General features: G+C 37.5%; 1 protein-coding gene across 2 annotated transcripts in view; it reads right to left on the minus strand.

The window, feature by feature from the left end:
- Positions 1-25,758, minus strand: part of Slmo (PRELI domain containing slowmo) — a 27,855-nt gene continuing 2,097 nt past the window's right edge. The window contains exons 3-5 of one of the 2 annotated variants that reach the window (XM_070295093.1): positions 21,970-22,056; positions 8,325-8,498; positions 2-7,866 (exon numbers count right to left, since the gene is read on the minus strand). In XM_070295093.1, coding sequence (XP_070151194.1) covers positions 7,804-7,866; positions 8,325-8,498; positions 21,970-22,056 — 324 coding nt within the window. In that variant the 3' untranslated portion in view covers positions 2-7,803. Of the gene's footprint in view, positions 7,867-8,324; positions 8,499-21,969; positions 22,057-25,758 lie in introns of both variants that reach the window. The other variant, XM_070295094.1, reaches the window with a different exon arrangement.

Below are 25,758 nucleotides of genomic sequence, written 5' to 3' on the forward strand. Positions count from 1 at the left end.
TGAAATAACATTACATATTGTAAACTTGAATTTTGTCAGTTTTTTTAAATGTAATCATATACATATATATAGAATAAAAAAAATAATGGTTGATATTTAGATATCAAACAATTAATACTCGACATATTACATCCAAATTTTATTGTTTATTTCTTAATGATAACATTAAAATGATAAAATTAAAAAAAAAAAAATTCAATACTTGGTACGTATATATACATATAATATATGTATAAACATTTACAATACACGCTTCTCCCGAAATAGAGACGTGAAAAATCGCTCGAAATGATCACAATTGGGCGTTACCTGCTAGTTAATTTATTTAGTAGCCTAAAAGGGAGACAAGTTCCGATGTCGCCATTGTATCGACAGGTTTTCACTGCTTTGAAATATTACCGACGCACCGGTGAACGGACACCCCCGAGCTCGAATAATTTCACAGAGAAACAAACGGCGTATACGTTTGTGTTAGGGTCGTCCAGACGTCCCAGTTTATCGGGACATGCCGCCGCCTGTCCCATTATTTATCGTCGTTCGAGCGCCTCGACTACTTAAACGAGATTTAATTAATGAATGGCACGTCGAGGGCCGCCGAACTCGAACTCTCGTGGATTTGTTTACGTGTGTCCTATCGAGTTTTCGTCGTCAACCGAAGAGAGTCCCGTTTTCGTTGATAAAGGTCCGCATAGGTGTTGCACATTGCCACCATAAATCTCGCGATTCGCCGGTTATTTAGCGTGCACCGCGAGATAATGACATTATATTGCCTCCGCCGGGAGTTTACGTAACTGTCGTAATGTTTCGCCAAACTTTTCGCATCGATACGAATTGCGATAGCCGATATACGCCGGTGAATAAATTCTCCGCTTGTCGCTCGGTTTATTACGCGCTGGGCGTCATTCCCGTCTAACGAATTCTTTTGTCGTTCTATGTGAAAATTTCTATGAAGATTCCGACATCGAAATTACTAGTGAATTTGATGCATATGCACCCGCGTTATTAATGCTTTAAGAAACTTGCTTTAGACGCTCGTAAAGGTTATTGCTTTTAAAATGTCGCATGCGCTGCACATAAAAGCGACTAGACGAGAGCAGCGTCCGCGTATTGGTGCGCATGTTATTTTCCGAAGGATTCTTTATTAATATTCTACTTGAAACTTTTTGATAGCGAAATTCAAAAGGACTTTATAAGAATACTTTAGACGCTTCGTAATAGACTATTACGCAATGTTTTTGTAACTCTTAACTCCGCCTTTCGTGTACTTTTCATCAAGTTTTATACTCTTTATGACTTGGTCACACATAAAAAATGAAACAGAACAAACTTTACTTTTCTCGCTATTATATATTTTCTAGTTGTTCGGAAAACATGATGCGTATTTTATATTGTTATTCTAATGTATTTTAATCATATATGCACGCGTTTTCTTTTATATTTAGATTTATTTATATTAAAAAAATTAATGAAACTCTTTATGGAGCGTTATAAGAATACATGTTTTCACAAATGATATAATTCAGTCAAACGCATATTGTCAGGAGATACAGCGTGGCTATAAATCTCCATTTTGAAAATAGTACGCGCGATCTATATTCAAGTCAAGACCTAAAAATCAGTCAATGACACAAGCTAATCTATCGTCAAATGGTAAGAAAAGGAAATCAGCAGTTTGCAAGGCTCGCACAGGCTTAAGGATCGTATCTAGGGTTAAGGGGTTTGCTCCAGAGTCTGAGAGCCAAGGAGGGTGCGGTCGCTTGCAGCGTGATCCTACCTAAGCCGAGGCTAAGAGGCTATTAGTTAGCTCTGCTAGCTGCGACATAACCCGTAAGACTAACACGGTACTTACACCTGCCTCGTCGGGATAGCAGGATATTCAACCAGCCACCTCTTTGCGCGTGTTTGCACGGCGGTTGTCTACGCTCATGGTGACTCCTGAACACGATTAATAGCGAGGAATGAATATCAAACAAACTAACCCACATCGCTCCGCTTTCACGTTCCATCCGATGTATTTAATTGCATTTAAACCGAGATAATAAAATATGCAATGTGTGTGGAAATAACAAATGCAAATGCTGACTGTAATTATACAATATAAAGTAAGATTTATAGATAATGCAATTTATATAAAGTAGAATTTATAAATAAATAGAAAAAAAATATATGAGAGAGAGAGGAATAATGCATGTAATGGTTAATATTAAGATAACATATATGTATAGGATTAAATTTATGACCGTGATATGTGAAAATGTAAATACGCATAGTTTTATTATTTATGTAACGTCACATTTGCAAAAAGTTACATTTTTGTTAAAACATGTAATAACTCTTAATACACTATAATATTACGGGAATCTTTCACAAAATTTTTCGCAAAAATAGATAATCGGTTTCTGAATTTTTATAAGACTAACCGTTTTGTACTTTGTGTATGTGATAGATGTTACTTAATTTTATTTATAATTATTTGTACTTTTTCTCTTTCTGAAAGAAAGAAAGAGAGAAGATGAAATAAAAGATTGACCATAATGGCATGCTAGAATATTCCGTATGCATAATTTATTTAGCGATGCTTAATGAAGAATACATTATTATAGACATCTTCATTAAACTGATGGCAGCTTTGCTTGCGACCAAATATTTTTGTAGTTTCTGATAGGTATGGGGGCTAACGAAAAATATGTAATTTTTCGCCACAGCGCGGCTGAAAATGCGCGTGTATATTTTGCAAATTCGATCCGCCGTTTCGTCAAAGTAAAACTCAAATAAAGCGAAATAAAGGGTAAAAATAGGTCGTTTTCATGCCGGTGCAAATGGATGCGTATTAATTAAATTAATGGATAGCCGGTGGCAATGGCGAGTCATTGAAGATATCGCAGCCATAGATTGTGTAAAAAACAGTACGGTATTATATATAAAAAGTTACATATATGTAACCTTTCATTATTGTACTTTATTGCTTCGAGCTTTTTTCTGTCCACTGTTTCGAAAGCGAAGAATACACGATGTCATTTGCCCTAATATGAATCATATGTCGTAATTAAAATTAAAAAATCCTCGGATATATCTAATGCTATCACACTATTAAATTATTCAGTAAAAGGGAATAGAGAGAGAAGAGTGAAAATATGACATTGTTTGTATCGAAAACACAATAAAATACTTTAGTTTGTTATTTTAAAAAAATGGTTTTCATATTTTTTACATTATATATATATATATATAATATTTTACATATTATATTATAAAAAGTTGTCGATACAACATGTGATCGATGATCTCATCGTTATCATTGATTTAATCTCGCTAATCACATTGACTTTCGCGCGACAAAGCAAACATAATCGACACACATACCACATCAGTCGATTGTTCGCACGTATGATGATAAATTTTCGTATAGTGCATGTTCTTGAAAGTGTTTTCCGGGGCATGTTTAAAATCGCAAGGGTATTATGATAAACCTGATAACAGGCGAGCACGAAGTACGTTAAATTTCGAAACAAGTATGATCGTAAAAGTCGTTAATTATATTTTGTAAGCAGCTCGATTTTGACGCGAAGGATGGTGATGGCGGCAAAACTGGCACTAAGTATGAATCATAAAAGAAGTATAAAGATAATTGTATGCTAATATGCACCGCGTCGACCACAACGGCTCGCATTATTACCTATCTATCTTTACGATGAATACTTACGTATTCGCGTAATTGCGATATAATGTTGACATTGGTCAATTTCATGTGATCAACACTGCCGTAAAACTATCTACTAGTGCCCAAAAATTACACATATATTACTTAAGTAAAAAATCTTTCTTTCGCACGCGCGCTAGCTTTTATCGTGGCCGCCGTTCGCCGATGATTATTATATTAATTATTCACAATCGCACCGCCATTATCTTCGTGGTTTTGGAGATAGTGAGGAGACTCAAACGCCCGGAACGTAAAATCGGGGATACAATTTTAATATTGTTGTATCGTGTATCGTATTTCCAAAGAATAATTTTTTTTTTATTCGAACAGAAAGTTTATTTGATTCTACGCGTACTTAAATCTTATTTTCCTTTCTTGTGCCAGACATTTAAACTTTTACTGCATAGATATAAATATGGAAATTATATCTAATTAAAAGATTTTTTTGATATTAAAAGGATTCGAATGATCTTATTACATATTTGAAGGCTTCCTTTCCTTTCTACTTTCGTGCATTTTTCTTTGAATTTTTGATAGGATACAGGCAGCGAAGAATTAATATACAGAGGCAATTTTTACGATGTAATATCGCAGACGTTCTGTACGTCATAATAATGCTCCGTCCCGTCTGTAATACTTTAGAGAAGCATGGCAAGATCTCTTTGAAGCTCGCAAAACTTTAAATCTTTAAACAGTGTACGCGATCTCATTAAAAGTTCTTTCACAGAAAAGATAAAACGGGATGTATTGACGAAGTTGGGGTTCAGAAATACACCGTTTGCGATGCAAACATCGGGTGCTAGTTTACGGCCAATTCTCTTTATCCATTACAATGCAAGTAAAATAAGAACTTGACAGGCAATACCGGAAGATAATCCGCAGAAGAGGAGAATTCTGTATTAAAATCGCGATTACGATCTTCCTTGAATTAATTTAAAAATACCACGCGATCGCGTATAAAAATAACGAAATTTTAATAACAAATGCCGTTCCGAGTTCTTACTAATAAAACACAATCCGTTGGTTTTTTTGTTTTAAAAACTTTCCGAATTAAATATCATAACATATATTTTATTTCTGCTGCACAGTCGGGAAACTTTTTCTTCTCGTCGACCCTGATTCCACAGGCGGAAACGGTCGAAGCTCGCGAAACTGCGTTCTCAAAACTTTTAAAAACGTCCAATAGAAATAAAGCAGCCGTTAGAACTTCTCGGAACGTACTTGACCGGTTGGGTGGTGGATGGATTCGCGGGCCAGTCGAATTTATTATTTGAAAGAAAATCGACGTCGCTTTGCGGCCCCTCGAGACCATCGGCGCCAAGGAGCGCAGCGGAGCGAGGCGAGGAAAATAAGACGAGCGCTGAGACCGCGGCGGGGATAGCTTTTCACGAGGTCGTGAATCGGCAACGGCGAGGAGGATCTCCTTGACCGTTTGCTAGCTCTCAAAGTCGATCGTCCCCGAGAGCTTTTACGGGTTTTGACGAGAGAGCGCCGTCACGATGTGTAAACCATGAGCCCCTTCGACGATTCTTCGAATCTCACCCTCTCTCGTAAGAAACGGAACCGAAGAGACGGAGACGGGATTCGACTGAGAAGCGAATCCTTTTTACGAGCACGGATACATATGCCGAGAGCGACATTCAGTGTCCCCAGACCCTCTGCGCACCGCTGCAATTTCATTGCAGAATCACGAGTTTTCAAGGCGAACAGCGAGACGCCTTTCGATTTTCCGAAAACCGCGCACGAGAGCGACTTCTGTTTCCCCTGAGTATTGCTGTTTTGCCCGTATCATCTCTAATGTAAAGCATTGTAATCTAAATATGGATAAGGCAAGACGCGTGCGAGCTATATCGCGATGCCAAAGTAAATGTGTAATACACGTATGTATATTCCCTCGGGATTATACATACTTTCGCAGTTATTGGCCGTTTGAAATCGTCGATGCTGCAGAAATCGGAAATTTGAAAATTCGAAATCGAATCAAATTTGCGAAACGGGAAGAATGCATTTTCTTTTTTCGATATTATTGTATCAAAATTTTAGAAATTTCTTTAAATAATATTGAACGATTTTAATAATATAATATTAAATTATAACACGATATAACTGAAAATGTAGAACCGAATTATTCTCAGATAGAGTAGTCATTATACATATAAACTAAATTTATTAATGCCTTTCTAGCCTCCACGTAAAAAAAACCTTGACTTTAATCAAGATAATCCATCAATCCTCGCAACAATATTCATCACAAAATATCTTATTTTCTCTTTAGGGTAGTTGTTCGCCTGCCCTAACTACTGTTCGAGGGCACTCACGCGGATCATAGAGTAGTTTCGTGTAGAGTGCGCAACGTATGCGCGGGAGATTAATTTAAAGGATCGAACACGATAGTGTGTACTCCAATAATTTCCGATCAAGCGGAATTTCGACCAAAGTCATTATTGCTTTCGATCGTCAAGAGACAATTTTCACCGGGAACGATTCCGCGTACTTCAGTCAATCACCGTGAGATGAACCGTGAGCGATCGTAATCAGAAGCGAAGGTAACGATAGAGGACGGACAGGACAAGTTTAACGCGCGACTCGTTTGATGGCGGAATGTAAGAGATAATTGATGAGGTTAGCGATTCATTGCTGACCTCTCTGTTACCCGACAAATATTGACAGCTTCCAATCACAAAGCGGCAAGCGGTATCCTTTGTACGCGCCCCACGCAACGTTGCTCGATGTCTGCTCAGTTTTTGTATCGGACCATCGAACTCGTGGGTGAATCAACATCCGTGCTCGACGTGCATGTCGACTTTCCTAAATTAAAGCATCCGTCTGCGTAAAGTGGACGTGAATTCATCCTCTCTTCTCTTTGTCGACTTTGTGATACAAAAGATACACTTTTGTTCGATACTTTTTGTTCGCTTCTTTTATAGTCAACAGGAGGACTCTTTCATGTTTCGGTTGGAATTTAAAAACGACCGATGAATTTAGATCGACAAATCATTGATTAAAACAACAAAATATCCATTATAAAAAAATTTTTCAAAATTGTAAAAATTAACACGGAAAGGAATCGATACAAAAGGAAAACCGCGAAATTATTCGGTCGCGACAATTTTGGATACGTCGACGTACGATAGATGCATCAAAGAGACCACACAGTGATTTCGAAACGCGTTGTAAGTTGCCTCCTCGCCGCAATCAAAGGGCTTTACCTTCTCGTTGAGAAGGAACGAGAGTTCGGAGAGAGCGAACATAGTTCGGAGAACATAGTTTCGCAAAGGTCTGTGTCCGCATTGTTCGTTTTCGGCCAGTCCATGAGACTGTTCGTGTGTCGGCTCGCGATAGATTCATAAGACGTACTCTTCGTGCAATTGGATTACTGAGCAAAGTAATTTATACGATAATCGATACGTGTAATAAAAAATATATAATAATAAAAGATTTCACAAGAATATGGGAGGGTAGTAAACGAAAACTATTTGTGATTGTTGATGAAAATTGTGTCTAATACTTATTAAAAATTTTTGCTACGACTAAATTATATAAATATAAATTACATATATTGACACATATTTTTTTCTAATTCTCTTGTACACGATCGAGAACATCCACGTGTTTGAATTGGGTAAGTGTAGTAGACTCATGATACAACTGGCTCTCATCATCATCAGCAGTTTACTGACATAGGTACGGGAGCACAGATTGAGATGTCAAGATTCAATTACCGAACCAATCGTTATACTTCCTCATTTAAAAGTTAAACCTACACATTTTCATATTTCTCTATATCAGTCATGTTATTTCGCCCGTTCGTTAGACAGATCCTTGCGGGTCTGGACCCAAGGGTACGGTTGCGAAGGCAATTGCCCTTCAAAGGGAACGTTCGTTCCTGCAAACCGGTTAGTAACAAGTTCCGCAAAATTCAATTAGGCTATCTACGTGCCCCGCGGCGAATCATCTGCTCGTTTCTGACGAAACCCGGGACGTTAATATTCTTCTGATCCGCGTAATCGTTCGATCTAAAAGTTGCCGCTGCCCACCGACGCCGGCGCTCATGTTGTGCTGATAGCGGCAGTTTAGAAGTTTCGCGACGGCGGCCGGGCCTTTCAGGCGAACTCCTTCATCTCGGATTCGAGTTTGTTGATCACCCATTCCAACCCTTGTCGACCCTCAAACGTAAGAAAAAAAAGATTACGTGCATACGCGAAAATCCGGAAACGCTTCCTCGGATCGCGAAGATGCCATTGACGGGCTATCATTCAAAAACTTTTATGGAATACGCGAACGCATCACCGTTTTATGAGATATTTTTTATAACGCAATTTCATACTGTCCGCCAAATTGAAAACGCGTATAATGCAAAAATGTCTCTAAATTTCTCTATATTTCTCATATTTCTCAAATTTATGTATCTCATTATGTTTTCTTTTCAATCATAAAAATCAAACATTTATTAAAAATTACAACTAGTTTATAAAAAATTAAAAATATCATTATTGATATTGTTATAATTGCAAGTAAATATGGTAATGGAACCTGAAGTTTTCATTAATATCCCATTTTTTCGAATGTTTTAATAAATTGCATATATGTATGAGAGATATTTGAGCAAAAGAATATTACTTACTTTGCTGGCATTGAATGAAATTTTCGAAGCTAAAAGGTCCTCCATGTAGTTGGTTAGTGGTACCCCTCGGACGGTGACTACCGCTTCTTGCGTGAGTAGCGTCTTGTTAGGGTCAGTCGGATGGGGTGTATATCTGACAGCTTCATCTACAGCGATATAATTGCCGAAAGTTAACTGTAAAAACAACAATAATTGATCCGATCAATGCAAATGCAATATTTTGTGTCTAATTATTAAATAAGAATAACGCTATTTCCGTATATTTTTATTTATTAAATAAAAATAACTTCATCGAGTGTTATATATATATCACTAAAATATCAATTATAAATCTTTTGATATTAGAGTATCAATTATAAATCTTCGGACATTGGAGTATTAAAATCTTCTGATTTTAGTAAAACACATAATTCGCGTTATAAAATTTGCCTGTGTTATTATATCGTATAAAAAAATGCCAATAAAAAATACCATTACTACTATTTCATGACGCGATATACTTGTGTCAAAATTCTCAAGATTTTTCACGATTAATTTCGCGCACGGGAACCGAATTTCGATCATTCGTATCGATTATTGTTGTTACAATTCGCAGGGTTAGCAATCCTCATGGTAGATGGGCAAGTCGGAACTATCGAGATGGAACGTTTCGACGAAAGTGACGTAGACCTTTGAATAATCGATGCTACGAAACAAGCTTGCAAACGAGTTAGCAAACGTGGCTCCTATGACAAGTTGTAAAAAGCACATCCGGTGCTTTCACTTCCGCGCCTTGCGTTGTGCTGTATTTCTCTCTTTTTCTATTATTTTGCTTTGACTGCATTATTTGACGTGAATTCCCGACTTGCTTTTAAAATTATTAACTTCTTTTCTCTCGTACGCAAGTGAATCAGATGCGAAACTTAATTATATATTTAGAAAATTAATCTTTCGACAAAACATTCCATACATTATTAACATTCCATAAATTTTTAATAATGCATATCTTAATTATGAAAATTATGTTGATAGAATTATTTTTCATTTTCCAACGTGATTTTTTAAATTATAAATATCATATTGTTTCGTTAGATTAAAATATATATAAAACATTGTAAACATGTTCTTTATACCGCGCAATTTGAAGGTAATACTTGCGCAGCGTTTTGCGATATCGCGCTGCAACAAAAACTGTTAAATTCGCGAAAGAATCGTGGCAACTCCGCATTGAATGACCACAGTGTATCGTGATCTCAATATACTACAGTGCGCACGCGCTACGAACTGGATGTGGATATGCAAATTCAACGTATATGGTATGCCGCAACTAATTGAATACGTAGAAAAGCGTGGAGCGTATAACAAAACCCGGAGAGAGTGGCGCGCGTTGGAAGACCATCTCGAATTCATTACAGTGCGCCAGTGCGTAAACACGCGGCGCGAAAACGACAAACAGCACTCTGCGAAGCGATATGTGTAGCGGGCTTTTGTTGCATCGTGGCATGCCATTGGTAGACCAAGTCCTGTGTTAGAGAGAGAGCAGCAGGATGCATCGCGTTGTCATCGCGCACGGATTTGTTTCCTGCCGCGAGAGAAACAATCACGCGCGCCACTTGCGCGATGAAGGCAAAGGGCGCGGAAACGCGAGAGGATTGAAAACTAGTGTGGCAACTGGGCGCCTAGAGCTCGTTACTCCCCCAAGACCTAAAGATTAATCTATGTCGTCTATTCGTTCCAGCTGAAACATATTTGCTGTTGGTATCATAAAGTGTGTAAATTTGCGGTGGGAAAATTGGCCGTTCGATCTCTCGTATGAATCTCACGGCGCGAGTATAGCTTTAGGCGCTATTCGATCCGAAAATTGCAGAGCCGCGGCATTGATTGCGTTTGCCATTTTTTTGCAAATCACTCATACAAGTCTCTAAAAGCTGCACTCTCAGAAAGGATTTCTGATAACGAGACAAAAAATATTCTTGACATATTTAATCGTATCACAACCTTATGCGGTATAAAAATAAAACACTTTTAAAATTAAATCAATAATTCCTTTTCTTCTCTCTCGAATTAAATAAGATTGTCTTACTATCTTGAGACAAGAGTAACATATACAAATCTAAGCTTATATCTTCTTGCATTTAGAATAACTCGATGTTAGATCGCTACAAATTTCCATCTTCATCTTTGTTAGAAAATTAACGGGATAGCACCAAGAGCATTTTATTCTAGATTTAAGAATTTTCCATTTAAGATTAAAATATTCCTTTTTCAATAATAAATATGATTGTCGCTATATCGATCCTATTTTATGATAGATTGAAGAGTAATAGCATTAGATCCGGAAATCTTTTCTGTGGGTGTGTAGCCGCAAAGGATAAAGTTGCGATTACAGATTTCCAAAATTGATATCGCCCCTTTACGCGCACGACCTCGTAAAACACGGACACGAGATTAGTAGAGAACCACATCATTATGAGTTCCGAGGACTAGCCATCGCAGCGTAGCGCGCCGTAGGGTGGAACAATTGAATCGCAGGGACGAAATACATTTCACGAGGAAATTAACGCCTGTGGCACATTGTAGGTCCGCGACCATCGCCGATATATAGAACGGTACAGCATGCGGTGTTCTATGCACTCTGCCATATTGGCAATCAGTGAAGCCGACTGTGTGTTTCGCCACGGCCAACTCACCATCCAACTCGCTTCGCGGTACGACGGTTTCCAAAGCATAGAGGTTCACATGGACGTAAAGAAAGAAACGAAAAATTAACATTACACCGCGAACTGTTGCGTTTCATGGAAACGGTCGGCGTGTCAGAAACAAAGATGTCGATTGAATTCGGAGAAAATGAAACGCCACTGGTACAAATGCACGATCGCTGCCATCCATAGAGATCATTGAAATCGCAGAATTATATCGATGTTAGAAAATGATGATGATGTACGGATTATGTTTGATTCTGAATTTCATATTTGGTTGTGTGATTTTGTAATATCGTTCTACTCTTTTAATTCAAAAGATAATTACGAAACGTGCAGAGTCGTCAAGAGACACAGTAATCCCATAATTATAAAATACTGACGAATAAGTTCTATATTTACGTTCTATTTTATATTACACATTTAGAGAACATTGAAATATGAGAAGAGAAGAAATAAAGACAAAATGGGGTAACCAGTGAAAAATGGAAAGAGTATTAAGTTTCTCGAGTAATGTATTCTCCTCGAGAATTTCCGGATCTATTTCGAGTATATACTAAGTACACGGTTGTAGAATGCGAAGAAAGGCGAGGTTCGTAGCAAAATTGAAGGACTGCTACACGACTGGTTATCTAAATAAGATACCGTTATTGCAGCTCTCGTTGCAATCGCGCCGCAACGGCAAGTTCACCGATGCGAAATATTAGTATTGTTGTTACTAGTGGTGTTGCGGTCTGTACTTAATTTTCTATCGCAGCAAGAATATCATGTTCACGGATCGAGCATGTCTAATATCTTCCGACTAATACCATCCATCTTAAATACCATTAGATATTAATATAATTATTTTATTTAATTAAATAAAACTGTTTTTATATTATTATCTATGAAAAATATTATCTATAAAAACTATTGTTATACGTTATCTCCAAAATGTTCGATTGAACGATTAAAACTGTGAAAAGACTATCTCATTATTGGGAGAAAAAAAAAATCTAGTGATATCCAATAGCTTAACGTTGTACACGAAAGAAGAGTGAACAACGAGAAAGAGGAGAAAAAAGGTATAATTAACAAGACGAGAGATTTTATTGTCATATCTGTGACGAAATCGCACTCATGTTGAAGCAAATTTTTTAAACGCGATGCGAAAAACGCTTCGCTTAATACTGAGTAGGATTATGACAATCCGGTGTTATATCAAAGAGCAGTCGCTTCTCCCTCTCTTCCGACTCTTGTTTCAATCCAGCTTTTTTATCCCAACTAACTGGGCAAAATAAAAGTAGATTCAACTTTTGATTTTCGAAATTTCCCAGCGAATGTGTGACATATAAATAGACTCAAAAACAAATAGTTTTTTACGCGGATTGTAAGCCTTTGAGCGCATATTCACATTGCCATAGGTGCGAGATTTTATCGCGAAAATAAACGAATAATAAAGTAACGGATGATCTGAAAACATTATAAATACATTGGTCGGTTTTACTTTATATTTTTTTTTCACGAGGATTAGGATCGTTTTTTAGAGAGAAAAAAAAAATTGTATTTTAAATATCCATTAATAGCGGTGCTATTCTATTAAAAAAAAAAAAAAAAAAACGGCAGACAAATTTAATTATACTCTTAATAACCCGGATAATTTAAATCGTGTTTTTCACATGAAAACTGCATCAATTTCTTTACTTTTAGTACATTTTTAATTAATTCCTAATGAAACTTTATAAAACAATCGCGTTCCATGCCAATAACAATTCTTTTTCCACGGAAAATATTCACAGAGATTAACTCACAATCCTTTTTCTTACGTTCTTTGAACAACAAACAACATAATCTCTCTCGTTGTCGACATCTCGTCTTAGCGCAATGCGTAAACATCGTGAAGAAAAAGAAATAATAAGAGAAAGAAACTTAACGATGGAGAACGAACGAGATTTAATCGTATCACGATCGAACAATCGATCGTCCCGTCAATTGCGAATCTGTCGTTGACGCCGAAAGTAATTAATTTCAGCCTCTTTTCCCAGTACGACCGCGAAGAGCGGTGGCGCATCGTCGTACTGGCACGTTGCGCGATGCCACGGGTGCATCGGTTAATTGAAAATTTTTCTCGTCAGTCGCGCGCGTCGAAATTCATGTTTGCCAATCGCTTCGACCTCTCTGTGCCAAAACCCCCCTCGTTTGCTTTCCATTTACCGGTGAACGAAATGCGACCGCGCCCGATGACGCATCAACCAGGAAACGAGATATCTCGGACGACTTCTGAGTAGCTACCTTGAAAGCGTCGTATCGATTCGCAGGGATACTTGACAATAGGACGGGCATTTCACGCTTTAAGGACCCTTAATAATCTTATTTTACGAGCTAGATTAGCGACGCAAAAATAAAATCAGAAGTAGTAGTAAAATTAATGAGACGATACATTTTTTGTTGACAGACCGCTGACTTCTTTTTAATTTTTTGATACGCGATCGAGAATACGTTATTATCAATTCGTTGATATACAAGATAGATAATAATAGAAGTAATCTTTCAAAATCTCAAAGTTCTCGATGCCGTGTAACGAATATATCAATCTTCTCGTGATAGGGAGAATTGAGAAATGTTGACTCAAACTTCGCTAATTAAAACCACGTCGTACGAAGAAGGAGTTCCCTGATGATTGTAGGCATAGCACGCGCGTCCCTCTTCGAGAATTCCCACGATTCCATTTCGCCCTTTGATATTACGAGCGGAGAATGGAAGACTGCAGGGCGTAGAGGGAATCGTTGTGTGTGGAGTGGAGGCTCTCTCCTTCAGCGTGTACTCGCGAGTAATTAGCATCGCCGCATAATTGAGAGGACTTTGCGGATTTGGCTGCGCGGGCTGCATTGTTCGAGCTCGGTGGGCTCGCAATTCGCCCATACCATCCCCGATGCCTCGAGAGGGTTTCGCGGCCGGAGAAGCCCAAATCTGCCGGCGCACAACTCTGGAAGCTGGATCGACCTCGATGCAGTTCGGACGCTTCCTCTGGGCGCGCTAATCGCCGATTTCAGCGGATTTCGGTGTTGCTGACAAATCGGTATTAGATTGTGTAAGCGAAAACTTGCAGCAACTCGCCCTCAACTTGATAGCGCACACATCGGCTGTGCGCTTTATTCGCATTTTCCATACACGCGGCTAATAAAATAGTTCGACAATAATATGGGAAAACATGCGAACTCATTTTAATTCGATTATAAAGTGATATACTTTTTATCTATCGTTTTATTAATGATAAGAAACTAAATATATATCGTTAAAATCTTCAAATAAGTTCAAGCGAGTGATTAAATGTACATATAGCTCGCGAGACAAACGCGGCCATCCATCATTTTGAAGCGAGGTGCTTATAAAAATCCTGTGGTATCGTCCCGGCGATTCAGAAGAAAATGGGGGGGACCATCGAATCCAGATGATTTAAACGCCCCTCACCGAAGGGGTTAATACGCATCCGCTCGCCGCCGATCAGACTTTCCCGGAAATCCCGCAAAAACAGAGAGACCCAGTAAATCAATCAAGCGCGCCCGTGTGTAAGCAGAATCGCAATACGTTGCCGGGCACGAAGGAAACCGGAACGATATTTTAACGGCAACGACTCGTGTATATATCCCGCTAACGATCTCCGCGTCGCGCTGCCGCCACCTTCATCGCCACACAAATTTCCGTAAGCGAACGCGAGAACATGGAGAGACAGGGGGATGAGACGGACAAAGGGGAAAGGGTTAACCCGACAGTGGCCGAAGAGGATGCGCTCGACCGTTCGCCATCGAGGACGAGAATTAATAACGGACACGCGCGTATCGACGATGTATCCCCAGGCTTCGTGCTCGTCGACTCCCCGCGGATTTGGATGATGGAGAACCCTTGCCGAACCCTTCCCAACCTCGCTTCATTCCCGGCCGAAGAGATGGCTAAACGGGGTGAGAAGGAACGAAAGAGGATAGCAGGCGAGAGAGGGTATCACTGGATGCGTAGGGGACTGAATTATTGTACGTGTGGTCCTCTAAATCATAAAAACAACAAATTGCGCGCGGTTCAACGCGCACTATAACGCTGAGTCACGTGTCTCGCACATTTCGTATACGCGTATACATACATCGAAAGGGTATTTATACGGATGCGAAACGGCTAGTGCGAGTTTTCGAATCGAATGAAATGTAGAGTCGACGGGCAAGCGAATGGCTTAATGAAAAAAAAAAAAAAAACTTCATATCGCGTTACGGAATAATTTCATCGATTATAGTTGTACAGACGCGTGTACGTTAGAAGCGTTGATCCCCTTTAACTCGTCGTCCGTTGCACGCTGTCATCCGAAATATCCTTTTCCGGCAGTCGGCTTTCAGCTCGTTTGTCTTTGTTCCACGAAACCTAACCGATGCATGCCGGAATGCACAACTTTGCTTTAACATATTAGATATAGTAACAACGATGTTGCGTGATTACTTTTACACACAAACTGCAACTGTAACAATTTACACTTTTGACACTTTGTGGCGAATACCGCTGATATCTACGCTTATATTCGTAACTAACTATTGTATTATATTCAATCAACAATTAAAATAATCAATTAGTAAAATAACATAAATTTTTGGTAAAACTATAAAAGGTAACACCTCCAATTTTATTGCCGCTTAAATATATTATAAAGAATTAAAGAGTTTCGCAGTTTTAATGCTTTCTCTCAGGTATTATAAAGTAATATTAAGAATAATGAAGTTTGTGTATCTTGTATTTGTTGTAGAACGGACAAAGTGGAAAAAGTGTTTGTTTACATTTACGGGATAGGTACACGGTCATGGATATTTTATCAACAATGTGTTTCACCTATTTTTCGAAGTTCGTTAACAACTTTCAACGCGCAACTACATGAATTTGTGAGTCTTGTCTTGAGAAATATCATTTATTGAATGCGTGAGTGGAGGACCCCCGCTCACGCGTAAATATTATAAACAGTTTTCTTCAATGAAAAAAATAACAGATCATACATCATACACATACTTTAATATCAAACTTCAATTTGTTGTATCTTCTAAACCAATGCCGTTCCCCATTCATTTCTTGCGGGGAATTACTCAGAAGAACCCTCTCCTACAACATATTTAAACGACGATCGAAAATCGAAGGTGTGTTACGACTTTTACGCAGTTTTATCAAATTTTTTAATATTTGTCTTCTTATATTTTACAAAGATAAGTGATATATAAAATATTATCAAATATATGGGAGGGGTAGGAGGATGAGTTAAGCGGCACGGCGGTCGGTTCAAGATGCCCCATCTGCGCGAGGAATGCGAGAAAAGAATGAATGAGTTTAAACAAGCGTGTGCGCGATTAATGTTGTGCAAGCAGACACATGCTAGGCGCGGTCGGCTTATATAACGCCCGCTCTTATTCGTTCTATAATCTGATAATATCCAGCCGGTGTAGCAACGGGAAAATATTTCATCGTTTTTGCGCCCCGACGCGCGCTTATATTCAACTACGAAACAATGACGCCCGCGAATTCCCGCGAGGCGCCGAGGGAGATCCCGCATCGCTGTAAATTAACAATATGCAATTTTATAGCAGCGCAATATTTGCGATGTCCGGACAGTGTAGTATTTTCATTAGCGCGAGTTTAAACAGATCGGCGTAAAAACACCTTGCTTCGTCGTTAACTATCGCTAGCACCGTGTAACTCACCGAAAAAAATAGCATTTGTTTCAATGTCCTCGTAACCGTACATCATCGCGGGTTCATCGTGCGAGTCGAATCGCGAAAATGATAACTTCGATACGTAGTAATATAATTACGATATAATATTGTGATCTCTCTCGTCGTTAACTGTATTTACGTCAACTCAACATTAGAAGAACTTCAAATTTTAATGGTTTCATTGATTTCTTTAAAACAATTGACTTTTATATATGTATAATATCAATCTGTTTATCCTAGTAAAATGAGATTTACATGGAACGTACGATAATTTTTCCGTGTACAGACTATAAATAAAAAAATTATAAACCTATTTAATATATATATATATATATATATAAAGAAATAAGAGAAAAACTCGTGATTCCAAGAATTTATTCCAGAACAGTTGATATTATTATTGATTAGTAGCAAATCGGGCAAGCAAATTATTTCACAGAAAGCATATCGACTTATAGTTGTTACAGAAATCTATCACACTCGGTATGCTAAAGCAATTAGAGAGAGAGAATCTTAACAGCCATGTGCCGACTGTGATCCTCCTATATACGGACTAATACCCAGTTGCGAAAGTAATCTCCTGAAGATAATGCCTTACGATTGACACGGAAATCCGTCAAATCCATTGCGTGTACGCGCGCAACATAATTATTCCAAGCGTGACTGTGATCGTCTTAATAGCGTTATACGTGATTATGATCCTCGCGAATGATATCTAGCTATCCCATTACGTTCGGTCCTGTAACAATATAACGTACATATACCTAGGATCGACGATACAGTAGCTCGTTACGGCGCAACGTATGTGTAATGTCATCATACATATAATATATCTAGTGTTGAGAAGTGAGGGCCAGATAAAAAAGGACATACTTTGTTCCGTGCCTCTTGCGCTCTCTCTCTCTCTCTCTCTCTCTCACACTCGCATGTAACATAGCGAAAGAGTACGTTATACTACGTGTGAGCGAAAGAGAACGCAAGGGGCACGAAACAGAGTATGTCCTTTTCTACGTGCATCTTTACCCCCCTCTCCTTAAATAAAGACTAGATTGGTAAAAGATATCTCCCGTAAATTCGACTAGTTGTACATCTGAAATTTATCGAGTTTACGTTTCTACCACGCGTCGTCCGTCTCGATTTTCTCGCTCGAGCGAATTACGTTCTCGTTCGGAAACGTATATAACGTACGCGCACATGTCTATCTGTATCACATGCCTGCAGGCACATTAGGAAACATGTAAACGCCGTGAGAGGATTGCTCAGTTACAGTCCGAGTTCATCCGTAAAGCGATAAACATCCTTATAGATTACAACAACCAACAACGGATGGGATCATTTTTGAGAGACAATCGTATACTTTAAAAAGATATAAGGTAGAATAAGAGTATAAATTAATAGCACGAATAAATTATTATATCCTGCTATTTCACGATGCTTATGAAAATCAATATATCGAAGATTAATACTGTTTAATTTTCAAAAATTATGGAAATTTTATCAATTTTGGAGAAATTATGTAAAAAAATTATTATAGCAGTAAATCTAGCAACAAAGCATATATATAATTAAATATATTATTTCTTATATAAATATAACATTTAATAAATATGTAATTATTGTAGATCAATTCTCTCATATTGAAAATTATATCGCGATCAATTTAATTTATTTTTAATCTAGAAGTTTTTTAAAAATTTAATGAATTTATAATATAATATCGCACGACATCGTAATACTAATTATTGCATGTCTCTTTTACACAATTGACATTTCTCAACAAAGTTTCTAGTAATGTTTATTTTAAACTTTATTCCTCAAAACGCGCCATGTCACATTAATACGAAAATTCGTGAGACATGCTAGCAGGTGAATAACCGAAGAGAATTCGGCCGCAATCTTAATTGCGGAGACGTTTCTCGATGGGAAGGAGGGTGGCACGAACAAGAAAAATGACGTCGACTCTCCCGCGATCGAAAGATAGAGTCGAAATACAATGAAAGACTATCTCATTCGAGGCATCAAGTAAAAGCAGCGATCTCCGGTGACGCACCAAGATTTCTCCTGAATCATCCCCATTTCTAGTCTCGCAGTTATTGGATATTCTGCGACGTAATGTATGCGCACGCAATATCGTATTTCGCCACCTAATCCTGCGTGAGACGATCGTGTAAATTATATACGTAATACATCCGCGTGAATAAAAATCGCACAATTACATCCATAAAATAATCAATGAGAGAATAAAGATGAATTTATTGTCGCAGCGATATTTGATTATGCGCGACTGCATCCTGCGTTGTATATAGCTTTCCGCATTAATAAACACTCTCCGATTTGTTTTTCCGTCGTATCGGTTTACATGTGGCACACAATAGCGTCTATCCAACTCTACAATGCAAAATTTTTTAAATGTATTATCTTTACGTCCCATAGTATTTTTGGAAAAAAAATAACACGGTCCGCCGTTGCACCTTGCTATATAAATATCGAAAATGGTGAAACTATTAGCCATTTTACGTAACCGATCGCGATTCACTATTCTACTTCTCTCTTTTATACGTTTGATAAGCTTAAAATTCTCGTATTTTTATCATTAATCATTGATAAACATTTCGAGCAATAAATTGCCACTAAAGTATCACACGTATAGCTAATGGAACTGCCACATCGACCTTTACAAAACCATTTACACACTCTCGCTCTATCATTCTATCTTCAGTTATACTTCAGTTATCCGCGCGAGTACATCATCGCTCAGCGTACGCCGATTTAGCCGCTTGTGAAAGCACTCTCTCGTACGAATTAGCCAGAAACCAGAGCATGCGAGTGCGATCTAAGATACATAATGTATTCGCGCGCAGATACATATGGAATGTCGATGGATATAAAAGGTCGACGTAACAGCTCCTCGTAGACGTGGGAGGGACTCCTCTCCTCCTTTTGCTTTAAGCCACCTGCGAATCGTTCATCATACCAGTAATGCATCTACCGCCCCCGCATTTCTCTTGGTCTCTTTTCCGTCGACGAAGCGGGGGATGATCTTCGATGCGAACGGGAAAGCCGCGACCAATACTACCGTCCACCCCTTCCCGCCCTCCTATCCTTTTTACTCTCCTCGGTTACCGCATCCCACCGCCCTTTCCCTGACACTTCAGCTGATACACCCCGCCAAGGAGCTCTCCCAGCTATGCAACCTCCGGTAATGTGCGCATCAATAACCTATCATATCCAACCTTCTGGATGCGGTAGTGGCGTGCGTTTCAACTCTCATGCTCCCCCTCCAACACATTCACCCCCCCTCCCCCCTCCCGATCTCAGACGCGTCGATCTCTTCGAGCTTGCAGCTAGATACTTCTCCGGAGGGTCTTTACTATGCATATATATATATATATATATATATATATATATATATATATATATATATATATATTCCTTAGAACGGATGTTATGTAAATCGGAACTAGAAAATCGTTTTCTGATAGCGGCTCGGAAAAAATCTGGTGATTTTGCGCCGACGCACCTCTATCCGAAAGGTGTTGCACATGCAACGCTAGGAAAACTATACGCGGAAATTGTCAATTTTTTATGATATCCCTGTGTTGAAAAATATTGAAAATTTCCAAGTATCTTTGAACATAAATATGACGTGAAAAATTTCGCACAATTTGATAAACTTGTTCGCTGTAGAACGGAACGGGAATATTGATTCGTCTTGATCAAGTACACCTCCCACTTAATGCAAAAAAGATGATATAATGAGAAAAATCGTTTAGTGACTTATCTCGTAATATTAAAAGATTGAAGCTGTATTAATATCCATATGTCTAAATTTTAATTTAATATGATACCTAACTACAGAGATTCGAAACTCTACAATCAAACTAGAAAGTATTTTCCTACAATTTTCTTTTCGTTCAGTTTAGAAAAAAGAATCAAAGAAATAAAATAAAAATCCAATTTTTACCATCAATATGTAATATAAATAATATATATCATATATAAGAAAAAATATGATAAATTCAGGCATCAACAATGATTCAATCAATAATAATAATTCGGAATTATTACAAAACAAAGTTCATTTATCCATAACATTTGCATGATTTCAACAACAAAACATATAAATAGAAACAGCGTTGCGGGAAAAATGCTTTATTATTCGCTAATGGAGCACAACCTCGCTCGGTATTCTCTCTTTCCGGTTGATACTCTATTATATCATTTTGCGACATGAACCACAACGCATTTGCAATCTCGTCATGGTCGAAAAATTGCCCAAAAATGCTCGCTTCGCCATCGCAAAAACGAGGAACCATAGGCGACGCGTTTCGACATAACATTTCTATCGATAACCAGCCGCCGAGACGAATATTATTTTTGCGGGCATGCATCTACGATCGCAAAATTGTTTATTTTATCATTTACGTTCGCTAGTTTTGAAACCAAAAAATTGAACGGCCAAACAGAAATAACCATAGTGCCGAGTCTTTAACAGCGATAATCGTTACTGCCCTGAAATTACCAACATTTTTCCCACGCATACTAATATCACTGCGATTAGATTGTAAAAATAGCAAAGAGAAGGGAGTGAGGTTGTCGATGCTGCCAAAAATTCATTTCAGTTTATAATGATATTACTCTGCGGGTATTTAATTTGGGATTGCAATTGAACCGATTGCAATGCACTCGTATCAAATACGATTAAAGATCTCTTATAGAAAGAAAACAAGAAACGTATATACATTAAGAAAATCAATAAAAAACGCGCGGAAAATATATTTATACGATTGTAATTGAATAGTATATGTGTATTGCGGAGAAATATATTTCATGAGTTGACAGAATTTTGCACATACCAGAAATACAATCGAAAATACAAAAATATAATTAAAAATATCTTTTTTATGTTTTGATACTACACGTGTTCTTCGCGAAAGATGTTAGCAGCTTATGCAAGGAGATCTCTCCTCTTTAACGCGCACTCGTTTTCTTTAAAACATCAAAATATCCAATACATTTACTTTTACATTTACATTAAATGCACCGAGAAACTATTTTTATTAATGACACACGTAAACTCAAAAATCATAACATGTCGACAGTGTTTGTTTTAAATAATTACATCTATTGCGACTACATTTTATAATGCAGAATTCATTGTAAATTGCACGTTGCAGAATCGCAAAACAATATAACAATTTTTTTCTTTCTACTCATTTTTTATTTTACAAAAAACAAATAAAAAGTACTTACATTATGCGTCCTGAGGATCATTTCTCTATTCACAGGATCGACCTCGCTGCGCTCGCTGGCGTAACACAAGTTCGCGTAGCCAATTAACTGTAAAAAAAAGAGGAAACGTGCGCTCGTATAATAAACCCTGATATCAACGTAAAAATTTTACTCGCGTAAAAAAAAAAGTCCGCACTATTTAAATGTAGTTTCGGCGAGAACTGGCTGGCGAACTGCTAAAAACCGATTCAGCCACCGATAAAAATCTCGGAAGTGCTATAGACAAGCACTTCCGGTTTCAAACTTTCCGCATTGAATTCGACGATAAAGCCTTCCAAACTTCAATGGTATGTTTCAGTCTTCGAGAGCTACTTGGACTCGATTTCACGACTTTTCATAACGTTCTCAGTAGAGCGAAAAAAGAAGTGCAATGAGAAATTAGAGCAATTCGTCAATTATTTATCATAGTAATATTATACAATAGAATAGATAAAATTAACTTTGAATCAATATATATTTGTATATAGAGGACACACATATACTTGTATACGGAGCTGCTTTCAATTCTATATCGTGTCATTCTATAATCCATCAAGTGCAAACATTCTTCACTACAATAAATTAAAATTAACCCCGTATTTAGTTATTCTACTGACTATTATTGATCCATTATAAATGGCATTAATAAGATATCATTTGCAGAAATTATATGCAGTAGCATTCATGTTCAATATCGGGAAGGTAAAACAACGGACCTTTATGGAAATACACTATGTACTCGTATCAGCATGTTTATATGTACATGAGGCGAATTAAACAAACAGGCGATATTTACATGAATAGCACTGGGCTCTATAGAAAGCGATAAGCGACTATTAATTGGTTCTGCGTCAGAACGTGGACGGTAATCAATTTTGTTAAACACCTATAGTGACGGTTGCGTTATCCTGCTTTCACAATTATATATGAGAAGCATACACGAAAACCTGAAATTAATGATATCATTTATTCAATCGTCGTGCAAAATATATTTAAGTTGTCGAGGTTGACGAAAATTGCAAAGTTATAAAAAAAATTATCAATCGTAGCAAAACTCACACTTTTTCGTTGAAAGTGGACAAAAAATTAACCGTAAAATATCAAATAAAAAATAAAGTCATTCTAGCAACAAACACGATATATGGTGATCGATGAACCAATTTTACTTCGTGAATTTTGGCGTACAATTTTGCAGTGCAATTTTGGAACGCAGCGGCAACCACTTGCATCGAGTAATTATTAGAACTAATCGCCGACGATAAATAATTCGAGAGCATAAACGTACCCGGCGGTTTGAACCGCCTTATTCCGGTCGAGAAGAAATAGAACGTCGCTTTTCATAAATTTGAGGGGCTGCGCGATATTAATAACAAATTAGCATGAGTAATTAGGTAATTAGAAAGACGCTAATTGGGCAGGCATCATGCTAAGTACACTTTAATTATTATTCCCCTAGCGATTAATTATGCATATTCTAATTAGTCGCTCGAATAAACCGACCTGCTTATACGACGCTCGGCTGCCAATTCGAGCGTTTTGGGCGAACAGGCGCGATAAGCAAACTTTTTTCCAGGACGCGTTTCGTTGTCGAATGCATCCGTTAATTACTCGGAATAGCGCGCCGGTGGATGCAGCATTGAAAACGGTGTTGGCGAAAGTGTCACGAATGGTCTGCGCACTTTTCCATTCGTTAAGTAATTTCGGCATATCTAAATACTGCAGCTTTCAGCTCTCTCTACGATAACAGTTACGTAGAGTGCTTGAAAAATACGACTACTACTATATGATAGTACACCTGCTCGACATTGTATTAAAATTTTCAACTCTTCTTTCTCTAAAGAATAACATTTTTGGTATACTAAAAATTTATCCTACGTTAAATTTAAATATATTCATTAAATGTTTTATATTATTCAAAAAGGGTATAACTGTCTCTCTCTTTCATTCACATTTATTACTTCTTCATTATTTAATACATACGTATTATTTGCAATAATAATTAAAAGAAGCAATTAAAAATAAAAATGAAAAAACTACGTGAAGATGAAATCATTTATTATCAATCTTATCAATTGTTGCGATAATATGAATGAAAGTATTTTAAGCCCTCGTGTAAAATATCGTAAATTTCTTGCATGCTGTTTCTTACCGTCGACCGTCTAAACGATCACTTTATGTACCGTCGTTATTCGAGCACCCTGTATACGATATCGTGAGTCAAGCCATTCGAGCGAATGGCGCACAACGACCCAGCGAAATGGCCGAGCTTATAGAAAATCCGACGAGAGGAAGCGATTCGCGAGAGAGGGATTCGACGCCCCAGAATCTCCAGAGTATGCCGGCAAAGGCACCAAGGGATAGCGAAGGATGGAAAGGTTTGCCAGGATATCCCAGAAAGCGGGCGCGTCTGGCTGGACGTTTGCCAAACGGCGTAACATTGAACGCGCTCATTATGAAAGTTGATGCCGGGCGCGAATGTTGTTTTGCAATTCCCCGAGTCCCCGGCACCTTTTTTTTTGCGCACGTTTGTCGAAAGTTTCGAATTTCCGGATCTCTGCGAAACGTTACCGGAGATTGCTAAGCTGGGATGAGCGGCGCGAGAGTTTTTGTCGACCCACCACGAGCTACCTCAGAAAGAGGTCGGGTGATTCTCGTTACGTTGGTTCACGGATTGATTAATTTCTTATCGTCCGCCGAAGAGATCAGTGCAATATCAATTTTATTGTGCAAAATGACTACGAAAAATCTATGCCGATAAAAATACGCATAAGTTATGCATCAAAATACAAAAACGCTTGATATGAATAATAGATGCAAAAATTTACAAAAAAGATGTCATTTTTTCCATAATTTAAAATTGTTACGTAATGTCAATATATAATTGCCATTTTATATCGGCAGATGTAGAATCTATTGATTAAAATAATCATAAAATGCAGAAATCATCATCTCACCGGATGAAAGAATAAAGTAGCGGAATTTAATTAATAAACTATACTTTCCCTGCATTTGTCACAAAAAAAAACGTAAAAAATCGCTATTTCCTATATAAAAAAATTCATATATAGACTACATTTCATACGAGCTATAATAAAATAAGAAGAGTGAAATAAAATTATACATATGTTCTACATTCTATTCGCTACAAAATTTTTAAAATAATTTGTAACAAACTTGTGAAAACTTGTCGAACATTTTGTATTTCGATCTAAAATACTGCTGTAAGTATGACACGAATAGCTCTTGTTCACGCAAGAGTTCACTAGAAAATCAAACGTCAACCAACATGCTAATTCCGTCATCACAAAAAGTTAATCATATTGTAACGTTTACAGTTGCGTTCAAAGTTCATTTCTTCACTGATGCTATCAAGACTGATATATGTATCGTGCCTGATTCGACTGATATTAAGAGTCAGTGCATTCTAAAATATTAATCATTAACGAGATATAAGTACCAATATATGATACATCATCGCGTGTATCATATATTCAAAGATTTATTTCAATCTAAAGAGACATGGCAAAGACTACGAATCAAAATTTAAATTTTCCATGCAAGAGATTTAGAGCTATTTAAGTCAAGCAATTGAAAATGGCTATAAGATATCTATATATTTTTTGAGATGTAATCGAACATGCTACATTTGTACAAAAGACCAAGAGATAAACAATCAAAAAATTTTATAGTTGTTCAAATTATATTACTCTAAGTTATATCTTCTTCCGCCAAGTACATAACAACAGTATAGTTAATAGTAATTTCGCGTGA

This window comes from Polyergus mexicanus, unplaced genomic scaffold, assembly GCF_030449975.1.
Source record: "Polyergus mexicanus isolate NDT 795.1 unplaced genomic scaffold, iyPolMexi1.0 SCAF_4, whole genome shotgun sequence".
Classification (NCBI taxonomy): domain Eukaryota; kingdom Metazoa; phylum Arthropoda; class Insecta; order Hymenoptera; family Formicidae; genus Polyergus; species Polyergus mexicanus.